At 30.9% G+C, this 20,271-nt stretch overlaps 1 protein-coding gene across 1 annotated transcript; it reads right to left on the minus strand.

Moving 5' to 3' along the window:
• Positions 1 to 3,682: 3,682 nt before the first annotated feature.
• Positions 3,683 to 5,563, minus strand: LOC131183276 (disease resistance protein RPM1-like). The gene has a single exon (XM_058153886.1). It carries the CDS (start codon positions 5,454 to 5,456, stop codon positions 3,873 to 3,875), a length of 1,584 nt encoding a protein of 527 aa, XP_058009869.1. The 5' UTR covers positions 5,457 to 5,563; the 3' UTR covers positions 3,683 to 3,872.
• Positions 5,564 to 20,271: the final 14,708 nt, after the last annotated feature.

Below are 20,271 nucleotides of genomic sequence, written 5' to 3' on the forward strand. Positions count from 1 at the left end.
TCGCATATTCCTTCAGACCATCAGTCCATGATGAGTTCCACAAGTTTTGCTGGTAAATTCAATCCCAAATTGGTTTGTTATGCTGGAATGGTAGGATCAGAATCTTGGATTATTGATACTGGAGCTTCAGATTATATGACACCAAATCCACATTTGTTACATAACCTTGCTTTCACTCACACACCAATATCCATTTGTTTACCTAATGTCCAAGTTACTGAAATTAACCAAACAGTAATCGCTTACTTGCATAATAACCTTTCTATACAAAGGTGCTCTTAGTTCCTTCATTTAAATTGAATTTACTTTTGGTTACCAAGCTTCTTAAAACCACAAATTTACCTCACTGCTTTACCTTTTCTGTTGGCTATTTCAGACCGTAAGACTAAAGCATGGTAGCCATTGGGAAAGAGCATGAAGGATTTTACATTCGATAAGTCTAGTTTTCTTTCATCCACCATTCGCTTTATCATTCAAAAGCAAAACATTTGCTTGATTCCCTTACTTTGAACTCAGAAATACCAAATTTCTCTAATTTGAGTATTAATAAAGAGAATTTTCATTGTTCAATTCGCTTAAACTTTAGATTTTGCTATACTTCATGCTAGATTAGGACATTCATCACTTGTAAATTACAACACATTTAGCCCTTCAAACTTCACATTGATTGCCATTATAAATGTCCTTTATGTCCTTTAGCTAAACAAGCCAGAATTCCTTTTCCTGATAGTGAGATAAAAACACAATACCCTTTGGAATTGTTACATGTTGACCTATGGGGCCCTTATGCCACACCTTGTATTTCTGGAGATAGATACTTTGTGACTATTGTAGATGACAAGTTAAGAGCCACTTCGACTTACATGATTAAACAAAAAGACCAATGTAGCTATGTTCTTACTATGTTTCTCAATTATGTGGAAACCTAGTTCAATGTCAAAGTGAAAATAGTAAGGACAGATAATGGGAGGGAGTTTGTGAATCATCAGTGTTTACAATTGTTTCAGTCTAGGGGCATCATTCATGAAAAAAGTTGTCCTTATACCCCTCAACAGAATGGCGTAGTTGAGCGAAAACATAGACATCGATATTGCTAGAGCTTTGAGATTGCAAGCCCATTTTACCAAAAAGATTCTGGTCTGAGTGTATTTTGACTGCTACATACCTTATTAACAGATTGCGCACCAAATTACTTTCTTGGAAAACTCCTTATGAATTTTTATTTCACAAACCACCCACTTATGACCATTTAAGAGTGTTTGGTTGCCTCTGTTTTGCTGTTAACCTTCACCCACATAGAGACAAGTTTGATGATAGATCACATAAGTGTCTGTTTCTTGGGTATCCACCTACGGCTATAAAGTCATGGATTTGCAAACCAATAAAGTGTTTGTAAGCAGGGATGTAATTTTCTTTGAGACAAGTTTTCCTTTTAATGATACACCATTATCTTCTGTTGAGTCTTCCACCCCAGTTCTTCCTGTTCCTATTTCTTCATCTACATCACACCATACTGTCACTCTCCTCTCTACACCCGTTCCTGCACTTCATCCTTCTGAATCTTTGTCCAAACCCATACCTGAACTTTCCCAACCTACATCATTAACACCCCCATTGTCTCTTTCTCTTGCTCCAGCCCCACCACCATTAAGAAGAAGTACTAGACTTCATCAGCAGGTACACCTTCTTTTATTTTCTCACCTAGCCATTATGCCTTTGTTACTTCAGTATCTAAAATTCAATAGCCTGTTAATTATCTTCAAGCAATAACTGACAGCAATTGGATTGATGCTATGAATCAAGAATTGTAGGCTTTGGAGAAAAATGATATTTGGGAACTTTGTGAGTTACCTAAAGGGAAGAAGGTTATAGGTTCAAAGTGGGTTTTTAAAGTCAAATACAAACCAGATGGAGAGGTTGATAGATATAAGGCCCGCTTAGTTGCTAAAGGGTACAATCAGATAGAGGGACTTGATTTTAAGGAGCGATTTAGTCCTATGGCTAAAATAGTCACCGCTAGAATTTTATTGCCCTCACAACTGGTCAGAAATGGCCTCTATATCAGTTAGACATTAATAATGCTTTTTTGCATGGTTAGTTGGATGAGGAAGTGTATATGAGGCCACCAGATGGGTACACCAAGGCATTACTGTAAGGTGTCTGCTTCTTTAAACTGTCCCTTTATGGTTTAAAACGTGCTTCCCGACAATGGAACCTTGAGTTTACTTCCTTTTGCATTCTTTGGGTTTTCAACAATCAAGACATGATCATTGTCTCTTTAGCCGAACGGATTCAGATGCTTTTCTAGCTCTTTAATCTATGTAGATGATGTCATCATAATCGAAACAATTCACGTGCCATTGACAAAGTCAAATCGCTCGCATGATAAATTCACCGTCAAAGAACTTGGTTTCATGAAATATTTCCTTGGTTTGGGGGTAGTTCAATCGTAAACTGTACTTTATCACCAAGGAAATTTATCTTAGATGTTTTGAAGGACGCCGCATGACAAAGAACTAAAGCAGTGTCTATGCCTCTTCATAAGGGTCTTCACTTAGCACCAGATGATGGAGAGTTATTGGCAGATCCTGATAAGTTTTGAAGACTTATTGGGAGACTTTTATATGTGAACATCACCAGGCCTGATATTACTTACTCTGTGCAACATTTGACGTTCATGGCTGCTGATAGGAAGCCCCATTGGGATGCAGCATTACATTTGCTTCATCTCAAATCTTGTCCTTCCAAGGGACTTTGTTTCCTTGTGCATTCTGATCTTAAGCTCAGCACATTTTGTGAAGCAGATTGGGGTTCTTGTGTATTTTCTCGCAAGTCACGGGGTTTGCATTTTTCTTGGAGATGCTATGATTAGTTGGAAAACAAAGAAGCAGAACACTGTTTCTAAAAGTTTCTGCTGAAGCTGAATACCGTAGCATGGCTACTACTGTTTGTGAATTGTTATGGATTTCTTATGTTCTTTGTGATTTGTAAGTCATTGTTTAGCTTCCTCTCTCCTTGAAGTGTAATAATTAAGCAGCTATTCATATAGCTAATAACCTGGATTTTCATGAAAGGACTAAGCATTTGGACATTGATTGTCACTTGGTTAGGGAACAATCGCAGCGTGGTTTTATTTTGCCTTTCTCATGTTTCTTCTGTTCAGCAACTTGCAGATGTGTTTATAAAGCCTTCACTTGCTGCTTCCCATCATTCGTTAGTATCCAAGTTGGGTCTTGTGGACCTTCCCTAAGATTCAACTTTTAATAATTTAATTATTTGTGCCTAAGATTGGGTGGAACTACTTGCTGAATGGCGGAATTAATTTCATCATTTGTCAACAACACACACACAGGTGAGGCAGAAATCTCCAAGTGAGGATTTTGATTCTGAATCTGTTGAATTTCATGACTCTGATGGCGGGAAAGAATGATGCGAAATTGATATATTAAATTAAGAGATCAACGTATGTATTGTTAGGTTTTGAATGTTAAACTCTCGTATCGCTATTATGTTGCATTAAATCTATATTTTTATATGTGAATACATTAAATCTTTTTTAACAATTTGAATAGAAGATATTAAATTCTTTTAACATTATTAAGAAAATATATAAAATAAATTGTTACAAAAAAAAAAAACAATCGTTACAACCACTATAACCTTTGATTACTTGCACACCTGATAATCCAAAACCAAAAAAATAGCAGCAATTCCATCATCCTGAATCTTTAAAGATTTTACAAAGAAAATACTATTATTTTCTATCGTCTTAAATCCTAAAATATGGATATTTTTACCTGTATTGATGGGGCACTAGAGAATCGTAGTGTCAAACAAGTAAATAATAAATCTTGCTTCTTCTAGTGACTTCCTCAGAAAATTTCCGAGGACCAATGAAATTTTGAAATATGTTTGATCTTGTAATTTTCTTCACCATTCAATCTCCTTGCAAGGTCTCCATGCAAATAAGTAACATACAACTCTTGAACCGTAGAAATGTTCTGTAATCCTTCAGGCAAAAACCTCAACTTATCACAATAATCAAATCGAAGGTACCTCAAACTTGGAAAAGCACCATTTACAATTTCCGTCCACTCCACTAGATTCGTTGAAGTAATTATCAAAGTTTCCAGCTCCGGAAATCCACCTACATCGCAAAACTCTTTACCAATGAGCTTTGCTTTGTAGGCTTCCCAAAGTGTAAGATGTTTTAATTTGGGAAGATATTGAAGAACTGAAGATGGCTCCTCCAAGAGATTGGAATGCCATAGTTCTAGAATGGTTAGGTTTTCAACAGAGGGAAGCCAATTGGGCATTTCAAATAGAACACCACGTAAAATAAGCTCTTGAAGATGAGGTGGAGGAGAAAATTGTTCCAATTCAGGTAGAGGTGTGACCGACCAGTTTTCTTCTGCAGCTAGAGACAGGGAAACAAGGTTTTCCAGTTTTATGATGGATGCAAATAGCTCACCAGCATGATCATCAGACACTTCAACATCAAGTTTTCGTAGTTGGGTCAAACTACTCAATTCACTAGCAATGCCAGCACCAGCATAGACACCAGTGCAAGTATGAAGATTTGCCAATGTACCAATACCTCTTGGAACTCTAATTCCATCAGTATCTATGTAGTAATCGACAAACAAAAGGTGCCGAAGCTGTTTAATATTATAAATTTCTACAGGTACTGGGAATAGCTTTGAACAATTAGATAGATGCAACGTTTGTAGCTTTTGAAGATTACCTATAGTACGTGGAAACGTCTTCATTTTATAGCAGGCCAAGTATAAATACTTGAGGTGAACCAAATCTCCCACTTCATCAGGTAAGTACTCTATTGAGCCAATCAAAATCAATACCAACAGAAACTGGAAGCCACAGAGAGTTTGCAGCGGAGAATAGAATTCAATAATCAAGGATCGAATTAGAAAGCTCTTGAAGTAAGGAGGCAGGTCTTGTCGAAACATACATGCATGGATGGGTGAAGTAGCAGCTTTAGAAACGAAATCTTCATTCGTAACTGCCAAAAGGCATGATTTTTCATAGAATTCGGAGAATTCTATTATTCGAACGCTAAAAAGATAACGTTCATGAAGCATCTCTAAGCCAATTAATTCGTTAATAATATTTTCTGCTGTATCCTCCATAATTTCCCCCGGTTTTTCTGGTATTAGACCTTGTGCCAACAATAGCCGAACTATATTTCCTTTTTTCATAATACTCATATAAAATTCCTTGGAAACAACATAACAATAATCTAAGCAGGATTTGAGATAATGAGGAAGCTTTTCATAATTAGATTTGAAAGCTGCTAAAGAAGAAGTCTGACCTTTGTCTTCGTCTTGTTGAGCCCTGGAGCTTGGAATAACATGAGCTTCAGTTGTTGCTCTTGTTCCACTGGGCATCTCACCATAAAAGTATAAGTCAGTGGAATAAAAATGGAGGAAGAGAGGCATGATTGGGGATACTATGAGATCAAAATGAGGAACAAGCAAGCGTGCTTGTAAGATGAGAGAGTAAAGATGATCATATCAAGTGTCGGCAGAGGGGCAATTTAAAAAAAAAAAAATGTCAGTAATTGAGTTTTTTTCTTCCACGCGTTAATTCGAAAAACAATTTGATCCTTATTTTTCAAACCACCAGTTTTGACTGTTTAATCTTGATTATAAAATATTAAATTTTTAGAAGGACTGAATATATTAATTTTGAAACAATAGAATCAGATAATAATTTTAATAAAATAAAATTATCATGCTATTCTCATAATGTAAAAATTAAATAGTATTAAAAGAAGACTGCAGTTTCACTATTGTGCTTATTATGGACACATAAGAAAAACTATAGAGCTGAATAAATATTAAAAAAATAATAAAAATAGGTTATTCTAATTTGGAAATTATTAAAATTTTAGATTTGAAAAGAAAAGTGAACCTGTAAAAAGGAAAAACATATAATAAGATTACTTTTTATGAATTCTTGATCTATTAAAAAAAATTTTAAATTTAAAATGAAAATTAAAGATAAAAAGGAAAAATATAAAATTAAAAAATGTTCTACTTAATGTATTTAAATACAAAATTGTTATGAAAGATTTAATTTATGAGTTTTTCTCCTATTTAATCAAAATTATCAAAATATCTTATATGATAATATTTTCCATAAATATTTTATTTTAATTAAAACTAATAAATAATTTTTAATATTTAAAATTAAAAAATAATATTTTATTAAACATAAACTTATTTAATTTTATTAAAAAATATAAAAATTTATTTAATTTTAAATTTATTTAACCTCTACTAAAATTATAAGAAAATATTTAGATTTTCTCCTCGTTTGGCCATAACTCAATTTGACCTTATCTTTAAAAAAAAAAAAAAAAATTGACCGGCTGTTGTTTGTAATCACGTGTATAGGTAATTGTTCCTTTTTTGGCAGGGCCCTGCTAGCACTATCTCATTCCCACTAAATATAAAAATCCAAAAATATATTTTGATTTTGATAAATTTAAAGAGTTTGCAGTAATTCAAAAAAAAAAAAAAGAAAATTAAATACTCTCTTATATATATATATATATATATATATAATTTTCACTTTTGATACCTAATAATTTAATTTAATTAAATGTGTTATTATTTTATTTTTATTTAATTTTTAAAATTTTATAATATATTTTATTTAATATATTTTTTAATAATTTTAATAATAAATATATTTATAAGTTATTTTTTTATTAAATATGTTAATTACTTCTCAGTCATTTATAAATCATATAATACATAATTATTTAAAATTTTAAATTAATTTTAATAAATTAAACTAAATACCATTTTAATTCTATAAACTTTCTACTCCTAAATTAAATTTAAAATTTATAATATTAAACAGCGAAGCGCTTGTCTTTTCATTCTTGACAGATCATTATTTTCTTTTATTTCTCTCACTTTGTGGAGTTTTTTTTTATGTGGAATTGATTTTTTTTATATATATAATTGTCTTATTTCCCTTTTATGGGATTTTTTTTTCACATTTTCTATGAAAAAAGTGTCTATTAATTTGAATTATTTAAAATATAAAAATAAAAAAAAATATTTTTTTGAGTTAATTTTTTATATTGTCTAAAATAATATTTTATTTAAAATGCATTTTTTTACCTAAAATTCAATGTCAAATGAGGCGTAAATATATTTACCTTCATAAATTAAAATTTCATCCTTTTATATATAATATTTAAATATAAATGTTAATGTTATATGATCTCTATGAACTGTAATTATTAACGAATTATTACTATGTCAATTCAAAATTCAAACCGAAAGATTCAGTTTATAATTATTTTTAAATTAATATTAATATTTAAATATATAAAATCACATATTTCACTTTAAATTTATTTAAATTAGTCGAATCGATCAATTCAACGGTTTCTCTATACTCCCCTACTAATAACTCGTTTCGTATAATAATATATTATTATTTTTTATTAAAAAATAATTTATATTTATATATTTAAATACTATAATTTTAATAAAAAATATAAATTTATTATTAAAATAATATTTAAAACTTATTTATTTAATTTTATTTTATTTTTTAATAAATAAATTTAAAAATTTTGCTGTAGAAAAACTCGTTCTGTCTCGTTCTCCAATAAATAAATCTTCACCCTGATCTCGAACTCCCATAATGTAAGGGGGACAGCCCGCTACCCCACGAAGATTGGCCAAACCCAGCCAAGCTGTAGGCCTATGAGATGGCTAAAGGGTACAATTGATGAGAAAGAGAAGTTTGGCAGATACTTTTATAAATATGGAAAAGTATAGGGGGGTATGAAAACCGGGACATATTGATGTCTCCTCCTGTCAGGTTCCACTTCATCCCAAATGCTCTTTAGGGGGATGTGACTAGTTGGCCACTGGTGAGCACAATCGGGCCCAGCTAGTTGCTATAGTTTAGTGTAAAGCTCTCCACCATCCCCGAAGTCACTGGCGCAAGGGCGTGACTCTAAGTGAGCTCCCTACATACTCATTGTCCTAGGCGGCGGGCATTGTGCTCTAGTGAGGGAGGAGCTCGGTGTCTCCATGAAGAAGGTGTTAGTAGTATGCCCTAGAGCATATCATTTAGTATGTATCTTGTACATCTTTTATTAATAAAAGGCATTTTCACTTTTCCGTTTACATAATATATTTATGTGTAATAGAAAAGGTACATTGATATTTTGTTAGAAATTCTATTCTTAAGCTGTTAAGAATATGAGTGACAATATTTCTAGCACAAAGTATCATAAATAGGTTCACAATCGAGGATACTTCACAATAAGGGCATGACTTATCCAGAAAGATTGTATTCATGTTTGTTCCCAAGTTATTTATATGAGATATAAATAAGATGGAATGGTGAGTCTCATGCCATATGACAAACATGATAGGCACTTATACATGATAAGTAGGTCGAACTAGTGACACTTATAACAAGCACATGGAGTTTACTCTTGCCAATGTATTGTCATAAATCATATCAGTGCATATAATCTTTAGACCTGAGATAGCACAGTTATCTTGTATATAGGTGGTTTGAGTTTGATACTGCTTTCATACTTGTACTATGTATGGGTATATGGGCATGTGTTGGCTCCTACTAGTTATATATGGAGGTAGGTATTGATCAAGATGAAATTTGTTCCTCTAAGTAAATAGGGATAAAATCCTATGTTCATTTAATTGTTCTTGATGTTTCAAGTTCCTGGCCAGGACAGATAGATTTAATCAGAAAAGAGTTTCTGATGAGAAAAATCTTTTAATCAAGAACTGAAATTAAAAGAGAACATAATATTCATAGCAAATGGAGTTTGACATAAACCATGACTCCAGCTTGAATTGGGATTTTGTACTAGAGAGATTCTAGTGCATGGTAACATATGATTATAGGTTCATTTAAGGTAAACCTTATTACTAATTGGGTGGCCATGGCATGCTATGCTAGGTGTTAACCAAGGTCTATGAGATGCATAAAATGGTTTAGAGAAATCATTTATGGTAAGAAAGAGTTCTGATGATATTAAGAGTTGATATCATATCTCATTGCCAATTAGTGATGAGCCTAGTAAGTCACACACATACACAAGTAATCACCAAATTAAATATGATTTAATTAATTAATTAAAGAGTTTAATTGATTAATTAAATAGGTTTGGTTTGCAATTAGATTGCAAAGTCTCTAGCATGACTTGAAACCAAATCTAGATTATTGGATGTATAGTATAAGTTAAATTTATATTTAAAGTGTTTAAATATGAATTTAATTAATGAGAAATTAATTAATAAAGATTAATTAATTGATTTATATTTGATATAAATTGATTAGAAGAAGAAAAATAATTATTTTGGGTTGAGAACTCAAAATTAAAGACACAGGGGCATTTTGGTCATTTCGCAGGGTGACATGTGGCACCATGAGATGGTGATACATGGTACTACACATAAGCTTGCCAAATATCTTTTAATCATGTAAGATGATTAAAATTAAGATTAAATATAGGTTTGACACTTGGCACAATGTGATTGGATCAATTAGACCTAGAGCCAATCAGAAGGTGACATGTGGCAAGGGTTTTAAGTGGTGACCTAGCTATATAAGTGTTGTTATGAAAAGAAAAATCACAACCAGCTGCTGCCTCCCATTTGTGCCGCCACCCTTGAGGCTCCCATTCTCTCTTCTTCTTCATCTCTCATCAATTTCAAGAGATTAGCAAATAATCTCTTGAATTAAAAATACTAGAAATTATTTCTAGTGTCCTGTTTACATCTTTAATCTCTTAAAAGGCAAAACTTGATTTTCTAATTCATAGAAAAAGCTTTAAAAGCTGTTCAAGGGCTACCATAGGTGAACTTGGTGTGGACAAGCTAGAGAGACAACATCTGGTGTCCTAAAGATGTATCCCAAAGGTACAAATATGCTGCAGTGTATCAAGAGGTTAGTGTATTTGTTCTTGATCTAATCTAGGGTTCTAAAATTAATCTGATTAATTCTAAAATCTTAAATGGCAAATACAGATCCAAAAACATATTAAAAGAGTTTTAATATGTTGTTTATCATTGAAATCAAATAGATAAAAATAAATCTTGCATGATGCATGTGACCCTAGGTGAAAATTTTTGAATTCAATAGTATAAATTTGTGTTTTTCATGCTTCTGCTCCTTCAGAAGGAGCTTCATAAACACTTTAAGGTAGAGGCGCTTGTAGTGCGCAAATCTCCTAGGCTGAGGTTTCTACCTAAGGCTGACAATGCTACTCGGTATAGGGGAACAAATCTTATACATTGGCTTGGGTTCAGCCATACGGTCGGATGATGCTTATGGATGTACACGATGAGGGGCGACATCGTGCTACAAGGAATGTTAATACTCAATTATCGGGCTAGATACTTGGAAGACCCTCAATAAGAATATTTGAGATCCTCTATAAGGGGAAAAGTCCTTGATTATGAGTTGGCTGGCCTAGATTGGGAGGAAGTCTAGGCGCCACTCGGGACTACTATCCGGGCTAGGAAGTGGCCCTGTGACAGTTGGTATCAGAGCAAGGTAAATGCTCATAATGGATAATAATCAATACCTCCCTTGAGAAACCTTTGGTTGTACCATGCATATGAGATACAAAAATAAAGAGAAACGATGGAAAGTGATGGTTATCAAATAAAGCAATGAAAGCTAATCGTGTGTTCACCTCAAGGAAGGGTGAGCGGAGTATATAACTCTAAAATGGGTGAAGGACATGATGTCCTCATTAGAAACATATTATGGCATGCACAGTGTATAAGTGATATAGTGTGCAAGTGAGTATTCTTTATGTTGTGGAGTCCTTAAGCGGTGGTCTACGAGAGTGTAGTACACCAATTGAGGATCGTCAATATAAAGGGTGCTAACGTGGGCAAAACTTGGTGCAAAATTGTCAAATGACATTCGTTGAGCAAGTAACATTATTTGAGACTTTGGTCAGTAAAAAATGAGATGATCGATATTGAGAAAACTTTGGGATATATGGGGCAAATGGTATTCCCAAAACCATTGGATGGTGAATGACCCCTGTCGGGCGATGAGATACAATACTCAGGATTGCTTATAAGACTGTAAAAGTCTTCAGGATGGGGGGGATGAGTAAGCCCCAAGGATTAATAAGTGATTGCAAATTGTTAAGACTATGAAAGCCTTCAAAGGCATGGGGTGGGTTATCCCCAAGAGTTGTGGAATTGATAGCACATCTCACTGAGATGGTGGCTTACCCTTAGTTGGGTTAAGAGCCGAAATAATCGGGAGCTACTTATTGGCTATGAAATCCCTTAAAATATTATGGGATGTAATACCTTAACGGATTGCTAAGCCTGTGAAGTATTCTGTGTGGGTAAAGAGATGGGAAATTTGAGATGGCTTCACGGTTGTGAAAACCTTCGGAGTGATGGGTCGAAATACCCTAATTGATATTGAGACAGTTGTTTTCTCCCCTGGAGACCAACCATCATTGTTGGCTACCATAACCTTCAAATGAAGGATGAGACATGTATAGAGTCCCTTGAGATAAGAACGTTGCTATTCTATGGACAACATAGCAAATGAAACTGTTGCTAGAGTGTAACTTAAGACGAGATGGTCATTGAATGCCATGATGGCAAGTTCGAATTATGCATGGATTCTATTGAATCCCAATTAATTACGAGGCAATATTTGCTAAAAGTTACAGAAGCTAAAATCAGTTACGAGATGAATTTGGAAAAGGGATAGGTGGATCCTAAATCATGTTGCGTAGAGATTGAATTGGCTTATGATAAGCCTAGAAATGGTAAGAAACCTAAATATAAATTTGGATGTAATGAGTGGTAACACAAGAAAGGGTAGAGGCCCAATCGTGCATACAAGCACCATGAAGTTGCGTTAACAAATAGTAGCATGAATATTCATACAAACTCGAAGTCTTAGATGCTTGGTACTGGTAACCAGGTCATAATGAGATGGTGGTTGTGAGAGCCACATTGTGACAAAAGTGGTGATACCACGCATGGGAGGGCTACATGCCTCATTAGATGTAATCTTTTGAGGAGAGGGTAGTGACCCCATGATGAATGGGTGTGCAAATGGAGCTTGAGGCCACCTTTGATACCTATGAATTGAGAATACATAGAAAAGGCTAAGCAGGAATCAAGTGAAATCAAGTTATGGGCAAACAAATGATCTTGGGTCACAATTGTGATGATAATGGTGTCGAATAGAGTTCTAGACATCCGTGGGAGATCTAAGCAATTGTGATGGCCAAGCATTTAGGTTGTGATAACAAGATGAGCTTGATGATTGTGGCAGTTGTGTATATGTGTTTTTCACTGAGGAAACAAAAAATGAAAAGCATGTGGAACAAGAGAAGTTCCCTCGATGCAATCTTATGAAAATTTTGCAGGTGAAGAGTGTAATCATAAGCAACATGGTATCCCTTTGAGGTGTTAACCACATCCCAACTGGAAGATGAGAACTAGTCAAAAGGTGGAGATCTCAAGAAGAACATGAACGCAAAGCTCACTTGTTGTGCTCAAGAGGCATTGAAACCAAACAGGAAGAGAACAAAGTGAGCAGAAGCAATTGGTAGCAGAAAATTATTTATCATCGAAAGGCGGTAGCATCAAGAGATGGATAAACGAACAATGGGTGTGCAGTAAGAAATGAGGACAAGCCTAACTTGAGCAATGAGTCCCACGAACATAATGCAAGTCCCAAAGGAGAACATGGTGATACACAAAAATAGGCAATGTGTAAGTTTCTCTATTCATTTACATGATGACTTTATTATTGGCAGCAATAATATCATAGCATGGTTCCAAAATTGGATACCATTACTTCCGTATGCTTGAGTTCATACATAACACTATTGTTTTGTATTGTGATTATTTTGCGAGGTACTCATAGTGGTGCAACCATAATGTAAAGCCATGAGAATAACTTGGCGAAGGCCCGATGATATTCATGCAGAGCCGTGCTAATCACAATATGGAGAAATGAAGGATCGAAGGAACCATCACAAAACGAGCCATAGAGAATTAAATGGGGGGGAGTATGTAGATGATTGAATGGATCAATCAAAGTAAGAACTCACTGGAATGCAGCACAGTGACAACCATAGTCAACAGGGTCGTCAACTGTCTAAGTGGGGGAGAATGTCACAAGGAAGAATATGGTACTTCCATCATTAATCAAGCGGGGCAACTAGGCTACAATCATAACATGACGATGATACGAAGAATGTGTATGAACACGCAAGTCGATATGAAGATGCATAAGAGAATCATGAAATTTATATGTGAGGACCAGACATGGAGAATGACATGAAGAGGCACAAGATGTTCGGGAGAGCTTTATTCAACAAGAGGCAAAAGAGGAGAGAAGGTGTTCAGGGCAAATCGATGAGGACATCGATTGTCTAAGTGGGGGAGAATGTAAGGGGGACAGCCCATTACCCCAAGAAGATTGGCCAAACCCAGCCAAGTTGTAGGCCTATGAGATGGCTAAAGGGTACAATTGATGAGAAAGAGAAGTTTGGCGGACACTTTTATGAATAAGGAAAAGTATAGGGGGGTGTGACAGCCGAGACATATTGATGTCTCCTCCTGCCAGGTTTCACTTTGTCCCAAATGCTCTTTAGGGGGGTATGACTAGTTGGCCACTAGTGAGCACAATCGGGCCCAACTAATTGCTATAGTTTGGTGTAAAGCTCTCTACCATCCCCGAGGTCATTGGTACAAGGGTGTGACTCTAAGTGAGCTCCCTACGTACTCATTGTACTAGGCGGCGGGCATCATGCTCTAGTAAGAGAGGAGCTCAGTGTCTTCATGAAGAAAGAGCTTCATGGACACAACAAGGTCGAGGGGCTTGTAGTGCACGAATCTCTTAGGCCGAGGTTTCTACCTAGGGCTGACAATGCTACTCAGTATAAGGGAATAAATCTTATACATTGGCTTGGGTTCAGCCATACGGTCGGATGATGCTTATGGATGTACACGATGAGGGGCGACATCGTGCTACAAGGAATGTTAATACTCAATTATCAGGCTAGATACTTGAAAGACCCTCAATAAAAATATTTGAGATCCTCTATAAGGGGAAAAGTCCTTGATTACCACTTGGTTGGCCTAGATTGGGAGGAAGTCTAAGCGCCGCATGCGACTACTATCCGAGCTAGAAAGTGGCCCCGTGACACATAAAAGGAGGACAGAAAGAGTAATCTCCAATCTCCATCCAGTTGTTGCCATTCCTACAAACAATTGAGAGTTAGTAAGTAGTGTATCTTTTCTTTCTAAACTTTCGGTAGACTCAGCGTCAGTGTTGATAGCTAAGGCTGAGAGGTGCTCCTTTTTTAATTTACTATCTTAGCTGGACTCCAACAAAAATAAAAAATTATTATTATAAAGTTCCACTAAATTACGCTATTTTTTTTTAAATGACTAAATTACTCTATTAAACAATATTTGTGGATGACGATAAATTTACAATATTTTTCATAAATATAATCATTTTTCAAATTTTTTTGGATTTATTTTAATAAATTAAAATTAAAATTAAAATATTAATTTATGTTACTAAAAAATAATTCTATGGTTAAAATCGTTAATTTAAAAAAAAATAAAAACCAAATTATAAAATAGAAATTAAATTAAAAAAAAGACAAATATAAATATAGCTTTTTGAACTTTTAACGAAGACACGTAATAAAGTAATTCAAATGCTCATCGCCCTTTACAATTCCAAAGTAAATGGAGGACCCCACCCTTTAAATGATTGACCTTTTGAAATTTGACAGGCTGCTCTTTGTAAGCACATGCATGTAGGCCACTGTCATCTTTTTTGGAGAGCTTCTATTAGAATTTCCGACTCAGAGCAAAGTAAGAAAATTTTTATTGAAAGAATTCATGTATAAAATATATAATAAATAAAAATAACATAAAATATCAAATTTATAAAAATTTTTATTAATTTAAAAAAATTATAATAAAATTTCTATAATAATTATTAATTAAATTGAAATAAACTTTCATTTATTATCAAGAAAAGTATCTGTACAAAATTATATATCATACACACCAGAAAAAAAAAAAGTGAGAACAAACAATCAACCTATACGAATGTTGTTGCTATAGAATCATTTTCTGTTTTATCTCTTATAAGGTGGCAGTCAAGTTCAATATATTTTGTCATCTTGTGAAATATTGAGTTTTGATAATGATAAAATTTTAATATTTTTCATAAATATGATTACTGCTCATAAAATTATTTTGAATTTATTTAAATAAATTAAAATTAAATTATTAAATTAAAAGAAAATAATGAAAATTATATTATAGAATGAGAAATTAAATTAAGAAGGATCCTTTCTTTTTTTAATAAATTGCTAGAGAGCATTGAAACGAAAGTTGTTTGTTGATTTTAAGCTTTGTTAAACAATGGGCAAATACCATTGGCTTTTCTGTTGACATGTGAAATGGAGGCTTAATTTTCCAAGGTCCACTGTTCTGGACATTTTAGAAAGTTTCTATCAGAATTTCCAACTCAGGTTCTAGGATTATTAAATTAAAAGAAAATAATGAAAATTATATTATAGAATGAGAAATTAAATTAAGAAGGATCCCTTTTTTTTTTTTTTTTTAATAAATTGCTACAGAGCATTGAAACGAAAGTTGTTTGTTGAATTTAAGCTTTGTTAAACAATGGGCAAATACCATTGGCTTTTCTGTTGACATGTGAAATGGAGGCTTAATTTTCCAAGGTCTACTGTTCTTGACATTTTAGAAAGTTTCTATCAGAATTTCCAACTCAGGTTCTAGGATTAAGGATAAATATAGGGTGGAGTTAGAAAATTTTTATTGAAGGAATTTATGTATAAAATATATAATAAATAGAATAGCACAAAATATCAAATAATAAGAAAGTTTACCAATTCAAAAAAATTATAACAAAAATTTCTATAATAAATATAAGTGTTAAAAAATTATAGTTTTAATTATTATATTACTCCATAACATAAATTATATTATTTTAAAAACAAAATTAGTGGGCATACAAATTATTATATTAAATCCTTATAAAAAATTCATTGACTCAAAGCTAAAAATAAATAAATAAATATAAATCCTAAAATAGATATGTAAAATTAGATATCAATAAAATTAGATAGCGTCAGCGTTGACAGCTGAGGCTGAGAGAGGTACTCGTTTTCAATTTGCTACATTGGTTGGACTCCAACAAAAATTAAAAATTATTATTATTATTATTATAAAGTTCCACTAAATTACCCCATTAAGCAATATTTGTTGATAATGATAAATTTTTAATATTTTTCCATAAATATGATCATTGATCAATTTTTTTTTGATTTATTTTAGTAAATTAAAATTAAAATATTAATTTATTTTTCTTAAAAATAATTGTATGATTTATGTTTTTAAATTCGTTAAATTTAAAAGAAAATAATAAAAGCCATATTATAGAATGGGAAATTGAATGAAGAAGGAGACAAATATAACTTAATACAAAATTATAAATCATAAGAATTTTGAGCACACACGAGAGTCTATAATAATTCTAAAAAAAAAAAAACTATAGAGCTGAATAAATATAAAAAAATAGTAAAAATTGGTTATTCTAATTAGCAGCCTATTAAAATTTTAGATTTAAGAAAAAAGATCAACGTGTAAAAAGGAAAAATATATGATTAAATTATTTTTTTACGAATTCTTGATTTATTAAAAAAATTTAAAATTTGAAAAGAAAAATTAAAGACAAAAAGGAAAAATATAAAATTAAAAAATGTTCTACTTAATGTATTTAAATACAAAATTGTTATGGAAGATTTTATTTATGGGGTTTTTCTCTTATTTAATCAAAATTATCACAATTTCTTAAATGATGATATTTTCTTGTATTGTTTTTTTCCTATTTAATAAAATTTATGAGAACATTATTTTTATTTTTTCATTTAATACAATAAAATTTATTTTTTTTCCTCTTGTGTGATAAATAAAATATTATAATTATATTTATCTATTTAGAAGAATTAGAAAATTGAGATTCGAATTTAATTTTGTTAAGTGAATATACAGCTTTAATTATTAAATTAAATCATGTTAGATAAAATAAAATATTATAATTAATAATTAAACTTAATATTAATGTAAAAAAATAAGAATTAATTTGATAGAATTTAGAATTATATATATTTTTTATTTAATAGAAATCATTATTTGACATTATTAAGGGATGGAGGATAAATTAATGTCACAATCATTTGGCCAGCACTCAATTTGGCATTATCTTAAAAAAAAATTGACAGGCTTTGTAACCATGTGTCTATATGCATCGTCTCTATTTTTGGTGGGGCTCCGTTGGTAGTATTCCATTCCCACTAATTATAAAAATCCAATCAAAGAAAACATTGACGTTGACAAATTTAAAGACTTCTTAATAATTCAAAGAAAGAAAAGAAAATTAATCTCTCTCTTCTCTTTTCGTTATTATTTTTTTTTATAAAATATTGAATTTAATCTATATTTATTGAAAAATTTTAATTTAATTATTTTTAATTTTTTATTTAAATTAAGCTAAAAATTTTAATTTAACCTTAATTTAGCTTAATGAGTATAATTTATGGGCTAAATTTTTTAATTTCTTAATTAAAATAGAAAATAAAAAGTTTAATTTTTTTATTTAAAACTAAATTTTTTGACTTAATCTCAAAAATTAAAAAACTTAATTTCTTAATTTTTTTATTTTTAGACTAAATTGATTGAACTTAAATGAAAATTTTTAGGTTAACTTAAATAAAAAATTAAAAATAAATTAAATTAAACTTCCCTAATAATACTATATATTTTCTAATCCTAATTTAACTTTGAAATTTTTATTATTAATTAGCGATAGAGCCTATTTTTTTCATTTATTTATTATCAATAAACTCAAATTCATTCTCTATAGCTCAACATTTTCTTTTATTTCCTTCAGTTTGTGAAGTTTTTCTTTTTTGTTTTTTAACGTAGGATTTGATTTCTTAATATCATTATCTTATTTTTCTTTTATGAAATTTTTTTTTTCACGTTTTCTATGAAAAAAAGTCTCTCTTCTTCCTCTCTCCCTTCGTGTATGGTTTTCAGGGATTTTGAACCAAACCAAGGAATTATATCAAACTAATAGGAACCATACCAAACCGAGATTATTTTGATACTTTTGTCTTGTTCTGATTCTTCACTAAGAACTGAACTAAAATCGTATCGAAACTAAATTAAAATCATACCAAACCGGGAATCAAATTTATACATATGTTTTTATATGATTTTTTGGTTGTGTTATATGCTTTGAATACAATTATATATATTCACACACACACACACACATATATATATAAAATTATGAACTAAATACAACATAATATTTTATTTTATTTTTTTTATATATTTTCTTAATAATTTTAGTTAAAAATACATTAAATTACCTTATAATTTCTAATTATAAATATAATTATACCGTATATATGTTAATTATAATTATATTTATATCTTATATTTAAATCTTATATAATTAATAAATAATTAAAATGTATATTATATGATATACTTATATTACTTTATATGATATACTTAATTTTAAATTATATATACACTTTATAGTTAATAATTATATAATTTATAAATAGCTAAAAGATATATTATACGATATATTATGTATTAATAATCTAATGTAAGACTTATATGTTAATTCAATTATGAATTTTTAAGGAAATAATTATATAAAATTATTTTAAGAATCAAGAATCAAATCGGAACTGTAGCGAATCGAACCGAAACAAAAAAATTAAAAACTGTACCGAATTAAAATCGAAACAACGAAAAGTCAAACTAAAATTGTATTGAAAATTTGAATTGGTTCTGATGTCTAGCAAATCTCAAATTAAATTAAAATCGCACACTCTTATTTTCTTTTTTTAATTTATTTTATTTATATTTTTTAATAATTTTTAAATATGTATTTTTCTTTGAAATAGATATATATTTATTCTAAGTAAATTCTTATTGATAAATGAAAGAGAATACTCTCAATGATGGACATAGATGAAAGAGAGGTGTTGCTGGTTGGTAAGGGGTCTTTTGTTCCTAAATTTCTAGTGGACCCACACGCTGGTCCTTATAGTTGAGGCCGAAAGTAAAGATGGTCATATACGCATTGATAGTTGGTGAGGGGTCTTTTGTTTCTAAATTTCTAGTGGACCCACAAGCTGGCCTTATAAATGAAAGTAAAGATGGTCATATATGCATTGGTAGTTGGTGAGGGGTCTTTTCTTCCTAAATTTTTAGTAGATCCATGCGTTGTTATTTACGGCTGAAGCTAAGAGCTACTCCATTTTCTATTTGTTAGCTTAGCTCGACTCCAACAAAATTAATTATTTAGGAAGAATTACTATTATAATGCTATATCAAATTACTCCATAAAAAATACATATGTTGATAATGATAAATTTATAATATTTTCACAAATATGATCATTGTTCCAAAAAATTGTTGAATTTATTTTAGTAAAACATATAATATTTATTATTAAATAATAACCAAAAAAATTATAAATATAATACTTTCTGTCTTTCTAATTAAAAAAAAATATACTCCTTATTTTTCAAACTATTAATTTTGGCTTTTTACTGATTATAAAATTTTAAATTTTTACCGTAATTCAATCTTCATACTTTAAAATAGACCAAATAATTTTAAAATTAAATTGTACTTTAATTCTTTAAATATTATATTCTTTAAAATTAGATAGCGTCGTGATAAATTGATTGAGAGAGGTACTCGTTTTCAATTTGCTACCTTAGCTGGACTCCAACATAAATGAAAAATTATTATTATTATTATTGTTATTATAAAGTTCCACTAAATTACTCCATTAAGCAATATTTGTTGATAATGATAAATTTTTAATATTTTTTCATAAATATGATCATTGATCAAATTTTTTTTTTGATTTATTTTAGTAAATTAAAATTAAAATATTAATTTATTTTTCTTAAAAATAATTCTATGATTTATGTTTTTAAATTCGTTAAATTTAAAAGAAAATAATAAAATCCATATTATAGAATGGGAAATTGAATGAAGAAGGAGACGAATATAATTTAATACAAAATTATAAATCATAAGAATTTTGAGCACACACGAGAGTCTATAATAGTTCTAAAAAAAAAACTATAGAGCTGAA

This window comes from Hevea brasiliensis, chromosome 9, assembly GCF_030052815.1.
Source record: "Hevea brasiliensis isolate MT/VB/25A 57/8 chromosome 9, ASM3005281v1, whole genome shotgun sequence".
NCBI lineage: Eukaryota > Viridiplantae > Streptophyta > Magnoliopsida > Malpighiales > Euphorbiaceae > Hevea > Hevea brasiliensis.

Coding starts and splice junctions, on each gene's coding strand:
- LOC131183276 (XM_058153886.1), bottom strand. CDS start 5,456: ATGCCTCTCTTCCTCCATTTTTATTCCACTGACTTATACTTTTATGGT.